Raw genomic sequence first — 18624 nt, forward strand, 5'->3', positions numbered from 1 at the left:
CTAGGCTGCCTGCATGCAGCATTCTTTGCCACTCTTGAGCTTTAAAAGGCTACTGGCTCTGCAAAGGTCCAGAGCAACTAAAGGTAGCACATTAGCTGGGTTCCCCCTGTGGAAAAGACAAACACAAGGACTGGTTGTCATCACAGCTTGCCTTGAATCCTACAGACTCCTTTTCAAGAAATGCAGTGGCAACAATCAGCGGAGGAGGAGGAGACATAAGAGTGGGATGTCATGACTGCCCTCTCAGTCTTTATATGTAAGACTGTAGTAAGCTGTCTGCATCTCAGTTCTCCTAATATACAATGAAGATAATTATGCCAGTCCCCTTTGCCATGGAACTTCTTCTATGCCTGTATCTCAGATATATGCCACAAACAATTTACTGGCTTTTTATTACTGGATGACCCATTTTTTACCTTATTAGGTAGTTTGGAAATGGCCCATCCATTGTTTATAATTTCATTGCTATTCTACTTGTAATAAATGCATGCTAAATAATTGGTCTTGCACATACAATATATATTGTTGAGGTCAGCAGAGGTTTTAAAGATCTTTTTCCCCCATTCAAGTTATGCTGCTCATCTGTGGAGCTCTTGTAAATGGCCCTTATGCATTGATCACAACAGCTGTCTCAGCTGATTTGGTGAGTGTCTTTTTTGTTCTACATGTGCAGATTAATTCCTACTATGTATTAGTCTTTTAAAAAAACAAAAACAAGAAAGCCTGCTATTTTGTGAAGTTCCTAATGTCAGCTTCATTTTCTATTGCATTTCTAAAGTGATACAGGAACTACCAAGTTGTGGTTGGTGTCTATCTTGTAGAACTTCAGAGTGTGTTGTGGGCGGGGGTTCTTGTTCTTAAAAATATGTACAACACATATTTTAAAATAAACAAACTTTGAAGGGGAAATAAAATAAGATTTTGTTCCTAAAGTATAAGACGATGATTGAATAGTCCTCTAATATAAAACTGAAATACATGCAAAAGGAAAACATCATCACTAGATTGAGAACATCGCAATGTTCTGTATTTCCTCATCCCAGCCAATGTGGAGTCTGGGATGGGGAAACAGAATGTTACACTAGATGTTATGGGAGGAGTGGAAACTAGAAACGTAACTGCTATCTTGGGCAGTGGCTACATGTTTGTTCATAATGTAGTGATTCTCAGATTGTGGAGTACATTCCACGCAATAGGCACACGGCACCTGAATGGGGCATCGTTCCAGGAAAGTGCAGAATCCTGAGGCAGATGGAATCTTCTTTATTCTCTAGCCCTGGGTGGACTGAATGCCTCATAGCAAAAGATCCTGTTGATCCACAGCTGGATTTCTGAGGGTGTCCCTAGTACCCTTATCATCTAAACAACATTTGAGAAGAAGGAATCTAAGTAAAAGCTGCTGGCCTGTTCAAAAGACAGTTCCCTGCATGCAGCTTTAGGAAAGGATCAGAGAAGAGGTCTTATTCCTCTTCTCATGCCAGTATTGGATAAGTACCCCCACCTTGCCAATTCTTACCTGAGCGCTTTCCAGATTGACTCGAGACTGTGAACTCTACAGCGGTAAAATTCCTTGGCTTGGCAGGATTGTATTTAAAATGTAAATAAAGGGTGAAAGATGTTTGTTGCACAAAGCCACCAGCAGGGGGAGCAGCCTTTTCTAGCTTACACAAACCTCCTAAGCCCTCCTACAACAGGAAAATACAGCTATTTTCCTGCAGCGCTCATGCAGCGTTGTAGCACTGAAACACAAAGATGTTTGGCCTGGCCTTCCAGGGTTTTTAAATTGTTTTAAAACTGTTTTAAAGCTGTAAATGTTTGGCCTGGTTTTCAAGTAAATAAATACTAAATAAAACCCGAAATAAGGCATTGGAAATGTGAATGGCACTTTGCTGACACCGCAGGGACTGCAATGTTGAAACACAGACAGTACGGAAGCACACTTAGCGGACACATAGTGACACTGTTGTAGCGTGCAATCTGGAAAGCGCCATGCAGCTGCAGGAGGCTGAAGGCAATGGTGCATAAGAATCTCTGCATGCTGACCATACAGATGTTGGCATTAGGTTAGTGGGACCACAGGGCAGAGTAATCTCAGAAGTAGGGACAATGTTCAAAAAGTTTGAGAAATACTGTTGCATCTAGTCTGGTTCTTAAAATGGAATTACATAAAGTGCTTGCTTACAGTGGTTATCAGAAATATCACTTTATGAAAGTTAATTTAATGAAATAGGGACTGTTTTAAAAAGTTTTAATGAGAAGTTCACTGATAATTTTTTCAAAATTTCTAGTGCATACTGTTTCCACCCCACCCCCAAAACATGGAAGCTATAGTGTGATGCAGATATTCATTTCAATAACAACATTTTAATCCACTTTGATATAAATCACTTACGTTGAGAGTGTTTGACTATGATTTCAGTTTGTTTTCAAGAGAGGCAGAAAGGGGTACAATATAAATAAGGAATGATTGTTAATATTCCCATTCTACTTGGGAATATTTGTTTTTATCTTATGAGATTGTTTTAACTTTGTTTTGTGAAATTCTAACTGTTTTTACTCTGTTTTATATTGTGTGTTAAATTTTGCACACCGCCTAGAAATGCACATTTCAGGAAATATAAAAATATGATAAATATGTTGAGCTGATATTATTAAGAACTGAACCTTTTATCATTGAAGGGTACCCATAAAAGTCTTAAAGGAAATGCAAGAGCACTTTCCACAGTTACAGCCATCATTGATGGAACAGGTTCTGTAGGTAAGTTATAATTCCCAATATTAAACGCAAAAGATCAACTAGTTCTCTCGAAGAGTAGTATATTTGTCAATGCAGACATGGAGATCTAGGCCCATCATCCCTCAGTTCTTTTCAACAGGGAAGAAAGAATGATTGTAAGTGCCATATCCTATTGTAAGTGCCATACATCCCATTGTAAGTGCCATAGGAGCACAGTTGGTGCTTCCCAACCTCCCACAGATACTTGACTATACCCCCAGCTGGGTATGTTGAAGGTGACTGCCATGTGTGTATCTCTGTCCCTTTCCTCATACATATTCACTTCTGGGACTTCTTGGAGAACACTTCTAATAATCATTTTTGTCTCTTTCTGCTGCCCCGCTCTCAGTGATGCCTTTACTATTTAAATCCACCTTGTTGCTGTGTCTGAATAACTCAGCATGTTTTTCCTTCTCAGTTTGGTGGGCTGTGTGGTGGTGGTGGCAACTTGCATTAGTTAACCATGAAGGAGTTGGGAATAGATTCTCTCTGTGGTGTCTTTCTTTCCTGTGTTCAGGCAAGTGGTTAATTTGTAGGGATGTGCAAGCCAGCTCAAGGTTGAACTGGGCAGGTTCAAAGGCTTGCTCTTGAGCCGAACCAGCCGCCCTGAACAATGATGCCAGTCCGAGTTAGAGGCAAGCCCCTCCCAGTTCGAAGCCCCAAATCACAAGCCGGCTTGAGGGGCATACTTGTAAAGAGGAATCTGGCAAGGATTCCCCTTTACAAGTAAAGGGTTTGACCAGTGGTAATGGGGGGGGGGTCAGGTGGTGATGAAAAATGCTCTCTAAATCACTCCAATGGCAGCTGCAGCGGCAATTGTGGCTTGGATGGTGGCGAGTGGTGGCCATGCGGCAGGGGCTCTCCTCCAGCCCCACCACCGGCCTCCCAAATCACAAGCCTAGCTATGCCTGCAGCCAGCTTCAGGCCTCTGCTCAGGCACGACCACCATTACAGTGAGGCTTACGTAAGCTTTCCCTTTCTCTTTCTCTCCCCTCCCATCATCAAGCCTCCCCTTCTCTTTACCCTATTGTTGAGAACAATAACAGTTAAAATATGATGGTTATGTTTAAAATTACATCTTAAATTTAAAAAATATATTAAATTTTCCCTGAGCATAATCTGGCCATTGGGAAGTAAGATATTCAGAATTTCTTCCAAAAACTACCAAATAATTATTTTAATTTTCCCTGGGCAAATTCCAATGTAACAATAGTGCACTCAGCTAATTTAAGGGGCAGGGCAAGAGAGTGGGGAAGAAAGGAAATGAGAAAAGGGTGGTGAAGCGGGGTAGAGAAAGACAGAAGGTGGTGTGAGGTGCATGCAAGGCAACAGAAGGTGGGGTGTGGCTATGTGCAGCCCCCAAGAAGTGCATTGGACCTACCGATCCGACTTACCACCGAATTTGAGTTTGACATCCCTGAATTAGAGTGATGAATTAGAAATGGGGAGACTCTGGTTCACATCTCAACTCAGCCATGTAGCTGAGGGTGAGCTTGGGCCAGTCACATACACTCCGTCTAATCTACCTCTCAGGGTGGTTGTGAGGATAAATAGGGAGGTGGAAAACCCATCTACAGTGCTGCTTGGCAGAAGAGTGGGATAAACATGGAATAAAATTAAACTGTCCATATGTGTAACAGTTTGTTGGCCACTCTTGAATCATAAGGGCTTCAGAAAGCTTTATTATCTGGAGAGTGGTTCCAGACATTCATAATAAGTGGGGCCTGCGCAGACCAGCTTCGGATAGAATTCGTTAGCTCCTCGCGATGCCTGTAACTGCCAGCTGCATGTGACTGCAGCACCCTCTAGTGGCAGTTAGGTGTCTGTTTACTCAGTTTCTTGCTGACTGCCATAGCAATCAGACGTTGGAAATGGTTTGCTCCTCGGAATACTAAATTAAACACTTTCAACTTACTCAGAACAACTACTGGCACAGACTTTAACTATTCTTTGGATCTCCCCTTGGATTTGGCTATATTTTGGACTCTTCTCCTGACCACGGAATGGACGACTAGTCTACTTTCGTTTTCCCTCATGGACTAGACACCAGGGTATTGTTAAAAAAGAAAACCAAAAACCACCCCGAATTATTTGGTTTATACCTAACCTTCTCATGAGTAAAATGAAGGAAAAAGTCAGGGAAAAAACCACCTTTAAAAGCTGCCACGACTGCCATGAGAAGCTCCCTTCGACTGATGGGCATGAACTCTGCTTGTTCTGCCTGAAGCCCATAACACATAAGCCCATAACACATCACGTTGCTCCATCTGCTCTATGTGTAATAAGCAGACATTTAAAAACAGGGCAGCCCGCTTAAAGGTCTCCTTAATGGAAGAGGCCCTTCTCCTGAAATGCTCCCCACAATCTTTGAAGTCACCCTCAACGCTGAGACTTGCACAAACTATGCAGTCTAAAGTTTCAGCTGCGGTGACTAAGGCTACAACATCGGCTGCATCGACATCGACCGCTATGGCATCAAGGGGCAGCGCTCCATTTAAGAAGCCAGGGAGCCTGTTGCACAGCCCAAAGAGAAAGGGGAGGGCTCCGATGCCAGAGCCACCAGCTAAAAGCCATAAACAGCAGCATAAGGACCACCGCAGCCATAGTGCAAGCCACACTACTTCGCCCACTGGACTACAAGCCTACGAAAGCCCAGGGCATCATGCAATTTCTTTGTCCCCGGCATTGACGCTGCACCAGTCTCCGCCTATGCTGCGTTCGGATAAGTCTTCGAGATCGAAAGAGGGCCATGCTCACACAAGTGTTCCACATTGAGACACTTCGACATTGAAGGTTAAAAAGAAGTTAGTCCTATCGACATCGACTTTTACTTTTACATCAAAACTGACACCACCGGGATCGGCATTGAAGAAAAATGGCACGTTAGACTCTGCAAATCCTACGATAGCTGTCATCCCTGATACCAAGTTTGACATCAACCTCAACGTCGAGCAGGATCAAGATGTTGATATCATCCAAGACTACAACGTTGAAGACAACCCTGAAGAGGCACAAGACTCTGATGACATGGAAGATGACCAGACACAGGAATAATCCGTGTCTAGACTTTCCCGCTTACTGCACTCAGAGGAGAGTACACCTTCGATAGGTACCTTTCCGGGGTTCCAGATCCACAACTTGGAAGCAGATACACAGGTGACCTCAATAACAAGGACACCATCAATCACAACAAAGACAACTCCCATACATGGTCTCTTGCCCCAGGGTGGATGGGGTGATTCCTGCACCATCTCCCCAGAAGAATACTCCCTTTTCAAACAATGGATGCGTGAAAGGGATTAGCCACGCGCATCTAGTAAAAAGCAGAAGGAATCCACTGTGCAGACCTATTCCACTGAAACACGACAGAGAGCTGTTTTACTCCAGACCAGCTTTCCGCCCTTGCCGGCATTACCACCAGCGTTGCCACCATGACAGGAACTTTGTCAGGCAGCCACACAAACAAACCGAACCCCAGCTTACATTTCGGAAGCAACTGCTGCTGGGGATGACTCACCTGTTGCCTCCTCTTCTGATGGAGATGATGCAGACAGTTATCTGTAAGATACTGAAGATTCTGTACTTCCAGATCCAAGCCCTGATGTGGTGGCTGTCCCTTCCACCTCACCCACGGAGGAGATAAAGGGCTATCATCAACAGGTTGCAGAAATGGCACAAGTCTTGGGATTGAACCTGAAACATAAAACAACTGACTTGGACGATCTGGTTTAAAATATGATGAAATCATCCTCTTGCTTACAACCCGTCTACATACCTATGCTGCCTCATATTTCCAGGGCAGCCAAGTCGGCTTGGGAGGTGCTCCAGACTTCGACACCCACCTCCGAGCGCCTAGAGGCACTTTATCATATACAGCAGGAGGAGAATGAGTATCTGATGCACCACCCCATGCCAAATTCCTTGGTTGTTGATTGCGCCACAACATCTAAAGGGGGCCGACGGCATACTACACCAGTGGACAAGGAAGGCTGAAAGCTGGATGTGCTGGTCAGCCGTACTTACTCTATGGCTTGCCTTACAATAAATATTGCTAACTATATAGCCTGCCAGGCCAAATTTACCCATTTGCTATGGGAAAATCTGTATGACCAGCAGGCATCACTGGAACCAGCGGACTTCATTAAGAAGTTCGAAATCACCTTTGCATGAACAACGGCAGCAACTCATCAGCAGCTGGCAAATGCCAAGCATTTGGCAGAGTCTGAGTCCCGCACTTTGACTTCCTCCATAATTCTAAGGAGACATGCCTGGCTGAGGGCCATGGGCCTGCAACAGGACGTGAAAGACCTAATCGAAACGCTGCCATTTGAAGGCAAAGGACTTTTCACTGACAGCACCAATGAAACTATGGAGCAATGGAAAAAGTCGAGAATAACAGCATACTCCTTCACAAATCAGAAGTACTCCAGCACCAGATACCAACCTTACCCAACAGTATCACAGAAGACAAAACTTTTACCGCCAGACCGACTGGAAGGAGTACAGGTGGCCAAACCAACGCTACAGTAGAAAACCTTGCTACTCCAGGAACAAGCCTAATCAATCAGGATGTAACAAACCTGCACAACAATACAAGCAACAGCTTTGATCTGGGCCAGAGCCCACCTGCACACATCAGCAACAGCAAAAACAACAGACTAAAACACACCTGCACAAGAGCTACCCTCTCCTTGACATCAGCCAGAATAGCCATCAAACTGGCAAACCATGCCCAAGCATGGCACCATATAACATCTAACAGGTGGCTCTTACACATAATTGTGATGCTTTATGCATTGGAGTTCAAGGAAATCCCGCCTTTCACAGGTGTAAAGTTCACTCCTGAGACACCAATATTGAGGGAGGAGGTACAACAGCTGTTGTTAAAAGAAGCCATATCGCCCGTGCAGTGAGCTCACAGCCAGACGGGATTTTATTCCCGGTACTTTCAGATCCCCAAATGGGATAGAGGCGTATGACCAATAATGGACTTGCGGTGGCTAAATCAATACATCGAAGTACAAAAATTCCGCATGACAACATTGCAAGCCATCCTTCCTCTATTCCACGAGGAGCAATGGATTTCAATTCTTGACCTCAAGGATGCGTATTTCCATGTCGGGATACAGGAGAGTCATCGCAAATATCTCCGTTTCACGATGGGGTCAGGAATCTATCAATACAATGTGTTACCCTTCTGGCTGGTCACTGCTCCAAGGGTATTCACGAAATGCATGGCCATCATAGTAGCCTACCTCAGAATACAAGGCCTGTCGGTTTACTCCTACCTAGATGACTGGCTCCTCACAGCCAAGATGGAACAGCAGCTGCAAGCCCATATCGACTTAGTGACAGCGCTGCTAAGCGATCAAATCAATTGGAAGAAATCATTCCTGAAACCAGCAAAGCAATTGCTGTTCATTGGGGCTCACTTGGATATAAGCACAGATGGCTTATCTGCCAGAAGGGTGCTACCAGTGCATACGGGTGCTCATCGACACGTTTCATGCAGCTCCGCTGCAGAAAGCAAGAAGGATACAGGTACTTCAGGCCTGGTGGTTTCCTGCACCACAACAGTCCCACATGCAAAGCTAAGAATGCACATGTTACAACTATGGTTTCTTTGCTCCTTCCACCCAAGGACCAAACCACAATCCAAGTGAATCCTGGTCCCCGGAGAATGTGCTATGCTCCTTACACTTGTGGATGAAGGAGGCGCACCTACTGAAAGGAGTACTCTTCTGGACGCAACTGCCCACCTTGACAGTGACTTCCGATGCCTCCATGCGGGGCTAGGGGGCCCACTTGGCAGGGCACAGGGCCTCTGGTCTCCGAAAGCGGCTCAGACAGCAATCTTCCGGAGCTCTTAGTGGCTTACCCTTCAGGCTTCTCAGGAACACATTGTGGGCCACATCGTCCAACTTCAAATGGACAACACTACAGCAGTCGCTTATGTAAACAAACAAAGCAGGACAGTATCCAGGTCTCTACAACCTCAGCCTCCAGCTATGGAACTGGTGCATTCCGCAGCGAATCCATCTGATGGCCATTCACATAAAAGGGACCCAGAACTGCTTGACGGACTCATTGAGCAGGGACCTGGTACTACAACAGCACGAATGGGAGCTGAACCTGACAATCCTGGAACAGCTGTTTGCATCATGGGAACGGCCAGAGGTAGATTTATTCGCAATAGCGCAAAACAAGAAATGCAACCAATATTGCTCCAGGATGGGACTGGGAGCACTATCCAAGGGTGATGCCTTTCAGTATCAGTGGACTCAGGGTATGTCCTACGCTTATCCACCAATACCTCTGCAGCCCAGGGTAGTTGCCAAGCTACTACAAGACTGGACACGGGCAATTGTAGTTGTGCCGTGGTGGCCAAGGCAGCCATGGTACACGCAGCTACTCAGACTGTCTGGGGGGAGGTACAAAAGACTCCCTCGGTGGTCAGATCAGATAACTCAGGACCACGGACGGATACTGCACCCAAACCAGTCAGTGTTGAATCTCACCACATGGAGGATAGGCTTCTGAAGACAATCCTCCTCAACACCCAAAAGGCATCCACCAGGCACAACCACGGAGCTAAATAGCACAGGTTCTGTGCGTGTGCCGCCTCCCAAGGATTTGAACCCAAGGAAGCAAGCGTGAAAGCTGTACTTCTGTACCTGACCACCTTAAAGAGGGATGGCCTAGCTAATATATCCATAAGGGTATATGTGGCAGCAATATCGTCATGCCACAGCAGGTGGGATGGCAAGACGGTCTTCACCCACCCGAGATGTAAGGACTTCCTAAGGGGTATTAATAACCTTTATCCGCCTGTGAGACCACCTGCAGAGAAATGGAGCCTGTCTCTAGTACTTGCGGCACTGACGGAAGCACCTTTTGAACCAATGGCTGCTTCAACATTGAAGTTGGCAACTCTCAAAACACTTTCCCTAGTGGTGATAACCGCACAGCAAAATGAGTTAGTGAGCTCAGAGCACTCCGGATTGATCAGCCCTACACCAAGTTCTATCTCGATCAGGTCATCATGCACTTAGACACAGACCTCAGGCCAAAGATTGTTTTGGACTTCCATTTAAATGTGGATATTGTGCTACCCACCTTATTCTGCAATCCATCGTTGCCGCTTGACCGGGCAATGCATTCGCTGGATGTCCGCAGAGCTCTGCTCTCAAGGCGACCCATCATATTCGGAAGACAAAACATCTGTTCATATGTGAGAAGAGTAGGCACAAAGGACAGTTACCAACTCAACAGAAGCTCTCTGATTGGTTGGTAGAGCTCACTTCTGCCTCAGTTGCCAAAAGCCTTGTAGGAAGGAGGAGACTTTAACATCTGCTTCCCAGAGAAAGCAGCTGCCCAGTGGTAAGAGCCTGTGTGGTTGCTGTCTGCTATTGTCAGCTTGCCAGCCTGTGTGCCCCCTAACATGTGGGGCTGTGGCTGTTGCCCTGCAGGTGAGTCTGTGCGGGATCGGGGCCAGAGGTGGTGAGTCAGCAGTTCCTGAAGGTCAGCTTCCCAGATTAGCCAACTTTCTGGGCTTATACAAAGGGATGCTGCCCTGTGCTGGCAGGCCCGCCACCGACGGGGTCGCCACCAAAGGGGTGACACCAAAGGGGGTCACCCCTTCGAGAGAGCCACATGGGGGGGGGGGACAAGGGCAAGGGCCTGGTGATATTTTTGGCTTCTGTTATTTTTGGATCCTAGGAGTTTCAGATGTGTCTTGGTTTGTCTAGGGATGGGGAGACAGGGTGTGTGTCCACTGACTGTGGAGTGGCTATTCCGGTGGTGGTGGTGGGGAATAGAGGAAGTAGTTGGCAGGTCAGCACATCGTTAGAGGGGAAGGGAAGTAAGAAATCTATTAGTTGTTTCCCCTTCCGGCTGCCCTTCCAGCTCTTTGACCTTGGGGAGCAGTGCCAACCTCCCACAGACTCGCACCTTGCTCCTCTGTAATGCCAGATCTGTCCAGAATGAGTTGGAAATGATCTGATTCAGGATGAAGGGGCAGACCTAGTATGAATTACAGAGACTTGGTTGGAGGAGGCTGGTGGCCAATTTTAGCCAAAACAGAATCATACAATGCCAATAACATGACTCAAGCCTAATATGTCCCACCTCACATCTAATTACTGCGTTTGGTATGCAGCAAGGGACTTGCAGTATGTGTCTTGTTCAAGGGGGATTAACCTCCTTAATAATGATGGATGGCCACAAATTTAAATGGAAGACTTTAGTTATAAATAAATTAACTCATTACGTACTTTCCCCAGTTGAATTAATTGACCTAGGACTAGATCAGGCCAAAAAGATGGTTAAAAAATGCATTTTAGATATAGAACTACAGGATGAATTGGCTGGCCACAAGACTGGTATATTTTAGGGATGTGCACAAACTGGTTCGCAGGCCATGTTGGAGGCCTGCAAACCGGTTCGCTGGTCCGACGGTCCAACAGACCGTCGCTGGGGGGATGTTGCTTTAAGGGCGGGGGGCTTGTACTTACCCTTCCCGCTGCTTTTCCTTCTCCGGCACTCCAGTTTTCAGCAAAATCTTTGGGGCGGCAGCGGTCCTCCCTGCCGCCCCTGCCCCCTTGTTGTTGGCCAAATGTGGAAGTAACATGCGCGTATGCGCCCGCTGCCGCCACACGTGTCACGCACATCACTGTGACGTGCACAGTGTGTGCACTTTGGCGGCGTGCACAGCGACAGTGGGCGGGTTACTTCCACATTTGGCCAACAACAAGGGGACAGGGGTGGCAAGGAAGACCGCTGCCGCTCCAAAGATTTTGCTGAAAACTGGAACGCCAGGGGGGGGAAAGGCAGGAGGGGTAAGTACAACCCCCTCGCCCTTAAAGCAACACACACCCCAGCATCAGACTGTGCCTCTGCAGTCCGTGCACATCCCTAGTGTGTGTGTGTGTGTATAGAACCAAACTATCAACTTTAAACCAGTGTAATATTTAAGTTAGGTATCTCTGTCTAAATTTAGGCAAGCTCTTACTTTAGCATATCTTAATGCACTACCTATGGCGGTTCCTGATAGCAGGTTTGGAAGGATACCTTTTTCCTTCCGACTGTGCCCATCCGGCACTGGGGCCATAGAAACCACTTCACATATTATTCTATATTGTGTTTTCTATAAGGATATTCATTTAAGATTAATTTCTCCTCTATTGGAAAACCTCCCTGGACATCCTGATGACTTTTATTTAAATTTTTTATTAGCAAACGCTAACAAGGAGATTATTTGCAGAATGGCTAAGTTTTGTTATATTGCCTGTAAAATTCATTCCGAGTCTATGTAACTGTAGACTTTTACTGGTAAATGACTGAAATAAAAACTTATCTATCTATTTATCTAGGGTTCCGAATCCAAGAAGCCTTGGAGGGATTTAGTGTTGGCTCTGCTGCTGATCCTGTTGATGCCCTGGTGGAGAACTTGAACAGCAAGCTCACCAGGGTAGTAGACATGATCGTACCTAAGCGTCCTCTTTGACCCGCTTCAAAATTGGCCCCTTGGTAAACGGAAGAACTATGGGGGATGAAGTGGCGAGGTAGATGACTGGAGCGCAAGTGGAGAAAGACTCAGCTCGAATCCGACAGATTACAACATAGAGCACATTTGAAGATCTATGCTCTGGCTATACGGGCAGCAAAGAAGCAATTCTTTTTGGCCTGTATTGCGTCCGCAAGTTCACGTCTGGCGGAGTTGTTCAGGGTTGTGAGAGGGCCAGTGTGTGCCCCTCCTCCCTTGAATCAGAATTTTGAACCATCGATTACCTGCTGTGACGTGTTTAATGATTTTTTTGTGGATAAAATCTCTCATATTCAAGCTGACTGGGATTTAGACCCCACATTTACTGCAGTGTCTTATCGGAGGTGTCCAGTGACTCTTCTTATGTAGTTAGGCTGAATCAGTTCCAGTTTGTGACTCCTGAGGATGTGGACAAGCTGCTTGGAGCGATGCGGCCTACCGTCTGTTCTCTTGACCCTTACCCAACATGGCTAATACTATCTGGCAGGGAGGTTGTTGTGGAAGGCCTCGTAGAGATCATAAATGCTTCTCTGAGGGAGGGCAGGATGCCTCCTTGCCTTAAGGAGGCAATTATTAGACCACTTCTGATGAAGCCTGTCTTGGATTCCTCAGAGTTGAGCAACTACAGGCCTGTCTCCAACCTTCCATGGCTGGGCAAGGTAATTGAAAGGGTGGTGGCCTCCCGACTCCAAACAGTCTTGGAGGAAACCAATTATCTAGACCCGTTCAGACTGGCTTTTGGGTGGGCTGTGAGGTGGAGACTTCCTTAGTTGGCCTGATGGATGATCTCCAATTGGGAATTGACAGAGGAAGTGTGTTGGTCCTTTTGGACCTCTTGGCGGCTTTTGATACTATAAACCATAGTATCCTTCTGGAGCATCTGAGGGGATTGGGAGTGGGAAGCACTGCTTTGCAGTGGTTCCACTCTTATATCTCGGGCAGATTTCAGATGGTGTCCCTCAGGGACTGTTGTTCTTCAAAAACTGAACTTTTGTATGGTGTTCCTCAGGGCTCTGTAGTGTCTCAGGTCTTGTTTAACATCCACTGGGAGAGATCATAAGGAGATTTGATGCAGGGTGTTATCAGTATGATAATGACACCCAAATCTACTTCTCCATGTCAGCATCATCAGGAGAAGGCATAAGCTCCCTAAATGCCTGCCTGGATGCGGTGATGGGCTGGATGAGAGGTAACAAGCTGAGACTGAATCCAGATAAGACAGAGGTACTTATTGTGCGGGGGTCACAACTCTAAAGATGAGTTTGATCTGCCTGTTCTGGATCAGATCACACTTCCCCAGAACGAACAGGTACACAGTCTGGGGGTGCTTCTGAACACAAAACTCTCCTTGGTGTCCCAGGCTGAGGCAGTGGCCAGAGGTGCCTTTTATCAGCTTTGGCTGATATGCCAGCTGCATCCATTTCTTGAAATAAATGACCTCAGAATAGTGGTACATCTGCTGGTCACCTCCAGAATTGACTACTGCAATGCGTTCTATGTGGGGCTGCCTTTGTACGTAGTCTGGAAACTACAGTTAGTCCAGAATGCGGTAGCCAGGTTGGTCTCTGGGTCATCTCGGAGAGACCATGTCACTCCCATCTTAAAAGATCTACACTGGCTGCCAATAAGTTTCCGGGCAAAGTACAAGGTTTTGGTTATAACCTATAAAGCCCTAAACAGCTTGGGCCCTAGGTATTTAAGAGAATGCCTTATTTGCTATGAACCACACCGCCCATTGAGATCATCTGGAGAGGTTCGTCTGCAGTTGCCACCGGCTCGTCTGGTGGCTACTCAGGGACGGGCCTTCTTCATTGCTGCCTCAAGGCTTTGGAACACATTTCCTGCTGAAATAAGAGCCTCTCCATCTCTTACAACTTTTAAAAAGGCAGTCAAGATGCATTTGTTCACCCAGGCTTTTAATTAGACATTGTTTTAATTGTGTTTTAATAGTTTTAACCTTTTAAATTTTAAGTGTTGGAATGTATTAATATTTTTATTGGTTGTTTTTATTGTCTTGTAAACCGCCCAAAGAACTTGCGTTTGGGGCGGTATAAAAATGTGATAAATAAATAAAATTAAATAAAATAATTGAAATGGTGTCTGACCAACAACAGGTCATACCACCAGCCTCGATATGGGCTCACTCCACTAAAGCATATGCCGCTTCAGCGGCACATCTGGTGGGCATAAGATTCAGGGACATTTGCACAGCTGCCACCTGGGCATCACATCATTCTTTCATCAGACATTATGCCTTGGACCTGCGTATGGCAGCTGCAGAATTTGGATGGGCGGCCCTTAAAAGAGTACTACAGTAGCTTGCAGCACCCACCACCAACTGGGCAGCTCATAATTCACCCACTTGTTATGAATGTCTGGAACCATATCCAGATAAGCATATTGTTTACCTGTAACAGATGATCTGGTAGTGGTTCCATGACATTCATAAAACCTGCCCATCCGTCCCCACTGCATAGGTAGCAAGCTACTACAATGCCAACTGATGCTTAAGCCAGGCTACAGGTGCCAGTTGAGCTAGTCAGCCATCAAGATGCCTAATCACCACTAGAGGGTGTTGCAGTCACATGCAGCTGGCGGTTACAGGCGTCATGAGGAGCTAACGAATTCTATCCGAAGCTGGTCTGTGCAGGCAGAGAACCCACTTGTTATGAATGTCATGGAACCACTACCAGATCATCTGTTACAGGTAAGCAATCTGTTTTTATGCTGGAAACCCACTAGTCCACCAGCATATTATAAATGTTGCAGTTCTGGGAAGAATCATATTAATGGTTTTGTGGTATAATGGTGATATACTTAGAGAGATGTTCAAGTGAGTTATTTTTTTGAAAGTCTGTGTTAGGGATGTGTGAAATGATTTGGGTACAAAATGATTTGTACCCAAATCTGACCAATTTGGGTGATTAGTAGACAAAACAAATCACCCCTGTCCTCAATTGCCCAGATTTGGGTAAAAAACAAATCATCCCAGATTCAGACCTCCATTTTGTGGCCAAAGTGGGTTGGGTGGTAGTGCACAATGGGTGGAAGCTACAGCCCAAATTTCAAAGAAATTGGGCAAAGGGGTGATTTTTAAAGAATTTTTGAAGTTGGTGCATCTTTAAGCTTTTTCCCATAGAGAATGGGGATTTCAGCAGCCTTGATTATAACTCCCGGGGGGGGGCACCAGGGTGGCCCAGAGTGGGTTGTGGTGGGTGGTAGTGCCCAATGGGTGCAAGGAAGCTACCACCCAGATTTCAAAGGAATTGGGCAAAGGGGTGATTTTTAAAGAATTCTGTAGTTGGCATGTCTTTAGGGCAGATTCAGGGCAGAAAAAGGGCTTGTGGGCAGAAGACTGGGTCAGGTGGTAGTGTCCCAATGGGTGCCTGCTACCACCCAGATTTCAAATAAATTGGTGAAAGGTGTTATTTTTAAAGAATTTCTGAAGTTCGTGCATCTTTAAGCTCCCCTACATAGGGAATAATGGGCATTTCAGCAGCCCCATAACACCACTTGGGGGGCACCAGGGTGGCCCAGAGTAAGTGGTGGTGGTGTGCACATAGGGTGCCAACCACCCCCAAACCCTCAAGCCCATGGGGCACTGAGTTTTGTTGTTTCTGAGGTGTTCTGAGAGTAGATTCTCTGGTAGGAAATAAGAGTTGATTCATTGAAATGAAAAATCCCCATGATTCCCTAAGGGAAAAAGCTTAATGACGTACCAACTTCAAAAATTCTTTTAAAAAATGTTTTTGGGGTGGGGGCAGATTCAGACCCCAAATCGAGGGTGATTCGATTCGGGTACAAATAGAATTTTTAAAAATCGATTCATGAGCATTCCTGGCCAATTAGATGATTCTTGTATTGTTTTAATATGTGTGTACTGTATCCTTAGGTGCTGCTCTGGGACCCCTGTTAGCTGGTCTTCTCTCTCCCTCTGGCTGGAACAATGTATTTTACATGCTGATAGCAGCGGATGCCTGTGCCTTATTAGTAAGTCAAAGTGTGCCATATTTCTGTGCCCCAGGGCTCATTAGTTAAAATATAGACTTTACCTTAATGAGTTCATGTTAGTCTGAAAGTATAAAGTTCCACAATGTGGGCAAGGTAGCCAAATTACACAGGAGTGATAGCAGCTTCACTAGACTTTAGTTTCTATACAATGAATGCTTGTTGGAGAAATTTCCAGTAAGTGTACTAGGTAGAAAAAAATGCATCTATCCAAAGAGGTTTCGTTATTGTTTCCCATAGCATTCTTTGTGTGTTAGCTGTGACATGAAAGAACTTAAGCAAAGAATAAAAGGGTTTTTTTTCTATTCTGCAATAGAACTGTAATGCTAGCATCCTGTTTACAATTTTATTTAGTGCTCTTTATACAGTCTTATTGTCTTAAATGATCTAAGAAGTATTTCGATACTTGAGTGCTAATTACAAAAGGTACCACTGAGAAGAGATTAAATTATAATAGAGTGATTCAAATCATGGGGATTCTGTGTACTCCATTGTCTGATTCATCTAATGTTACTCTTACTGAGTTTACTGAAATAGGTGATAATCTCAGTAGGACCTGATTTTCTCCTGTCAGTGCAGGAGATTGTCCTTATCTTAAAATACAGGAGCCGAATGTAAGCTCTGAAGTGTTTTGACTTGGAAGGCTTAAATTGTATTTGGGCATCTTTTGCTTCATATAAATATTTGATAATACAAAGAGAAAGGGGGGGAAAGAGGCATTTGTAATACAAATGAGATGTCTAAGCAATGTCAGTTTTATATTTAAATTTCAAGCTGACTGAAACCATTGCTGCCATATTTACTTTAAGACTTCTATATAAACACCATTTCAGGACCCAGTTCTACATAAGTGTTATTCTATGGCCCTCTTCAGACGTGATAGAAGGCAGCCATGTTCATGCTTACAAGAGGGAAAGTGGGGAGGAAGTCCCACCCCAATGCTGTCAGTCACCCCTTCATGTGTGACACACACACTTACGGTGCTATTTGTTTGAAGGGGCCGTCACCGTAAGCATGTTCAATGGCAATTCTGTGAGCTACAATATGGATCGATCCAGGTTGCAGCTCACAGAATCACCAGTGAACATGCTTACGGTGCCACCCCCTTCAAACAAACAGCACCATAAGTCTGTTTGTCACGCGTGAGAGGGTGACTGACAGCGTTGGGGCAGGACTTCCTCCCCGCTTTCCCTCTTGTAAGCATGAGCACAGCTGCCCTCTATCAAATCTGAGAAAGCCCTGTGTGAAAAACCTCCAGCTAAAACAACCAGCACCTCCCTTGCTAAGTAAGCTAGGTCAACAAAATTCAGTTAGCAAAGTGTGTAAAGTGCTTTAATAAACATATTGTGTCTAAAGTACATAATTGATGGTGGAGAATTATTCTAATTTAAGCCCCTCCACTCTGAAAGCCATTAGGTTAACAAAGTAGGATTGGTTTCAGAAGAAACTCTGCTCAATTTATTTCATTTTATATTTTTAGGATTAAACTAAAATAGTAGGTGCTCACAATTTTAATTTCCCCTCCTGTGACTTTAAAGAAGCTATAGAATTCAATAGATTTGCTCATGTGGCAATAAGATAGATGGCTAATCCATTTATATGATTAAGCTTCACTTGTACATAATGTGAGGGCTGTGCCAAATACTCACCCACCAAAATGCTCAAATACTCACCCACCAAAATGGTCCAAATGGTCTCCTCCCAAAACCCTCTTCACTATATTTTTTTTGTAGTGGGTTTTTTCCCCTTTTGCAGCAGTTTTCACCACTTTGCTATTGCTTTGGTATCATGTTTTTCCCCCAGTTGTCCTGTTTCTCTCAATGATCTCAGCCATGCAGAGATCATATTAAAAATGCAGTGACCTCACAAAGTTACTTGCTTCTCTCAGTGTTTCTTGTAGTTCTGAGACTGAAAAGCATCAGAGGGATAAAACTAATTAGTTGTAGAAACCTTAACACTACTTCAGAGCGATGTATGGGAAATAGTAACCTAGCCAGCACATAATCTAGTTTCCCAACAGACTCTGACTCCCTATGCTGGCTTCTTTAGAATGTCTCCACAGTATAGATAGAATATATGCTTGGTCTTTGCCTTGACACATTGTGTGGAAAATCACATCAAATATTTTGGTTGGCTTGTGGATATATTTGTAATCCATTAGCCACCAAAAATCCACAGCATGTCTAATGCTCAAAATTGGACCTTCACTTGAATCAGGTCAGGAGGCTACAAACCCTCTTGCAAGTTCTTCATAAAAGTGTTAGGCACTTAGTGAACCAGGACCCCCTTATTTTAA

General features: G+C 45.0%; 1 protein-coding gene across 4 annotated transcripts in view; it reads left to right on the plus strand.

The window, feature by feature from the left end:
* SLC37A1 (solute carrier family 37 member 1) overlaps positions 1 to 18624 on the plus strand; it is an 86315-nt gene that overhangs the window by 57240 nt on the left and 10451 nt on the right. For all 4 annotated transcript variants that reach the window (XM_053305843.1, XM_053305845.1, XM_053305844.1 and 1 more), the window contains 3 exons: positions 570 to 643; positions 2680 to 2758; positions 16213 to 16310. In XM_053305843.1, the coding sequence (XP_053161818.1) occupies positions 570 to 643; positions 2680 to 2758; positions 16213 to 16310 (251 nt within the window). The remainder of the gene's footprint in view (positions 1 to 569; positions 644 to 2679; positions 2759 to 16212; positions 16311 to 18624) is intronic.

Source organism: Hemicordylus capensis, chromosome 3 (assembly GCF_027244095.1).
Source record: "Hemicordylus capensis ecotype Gifberg chromosome 3, rHemCap1.1.pri, whole genome shotgun sequence".
In the NCBI taxonomy this organism is placed as follows: Eukaryota; Metazoa; Chordata; class Lepidosauria; order Squamata; family Cordylidae; genus Hemicordylus; species Hemicordylus capensis.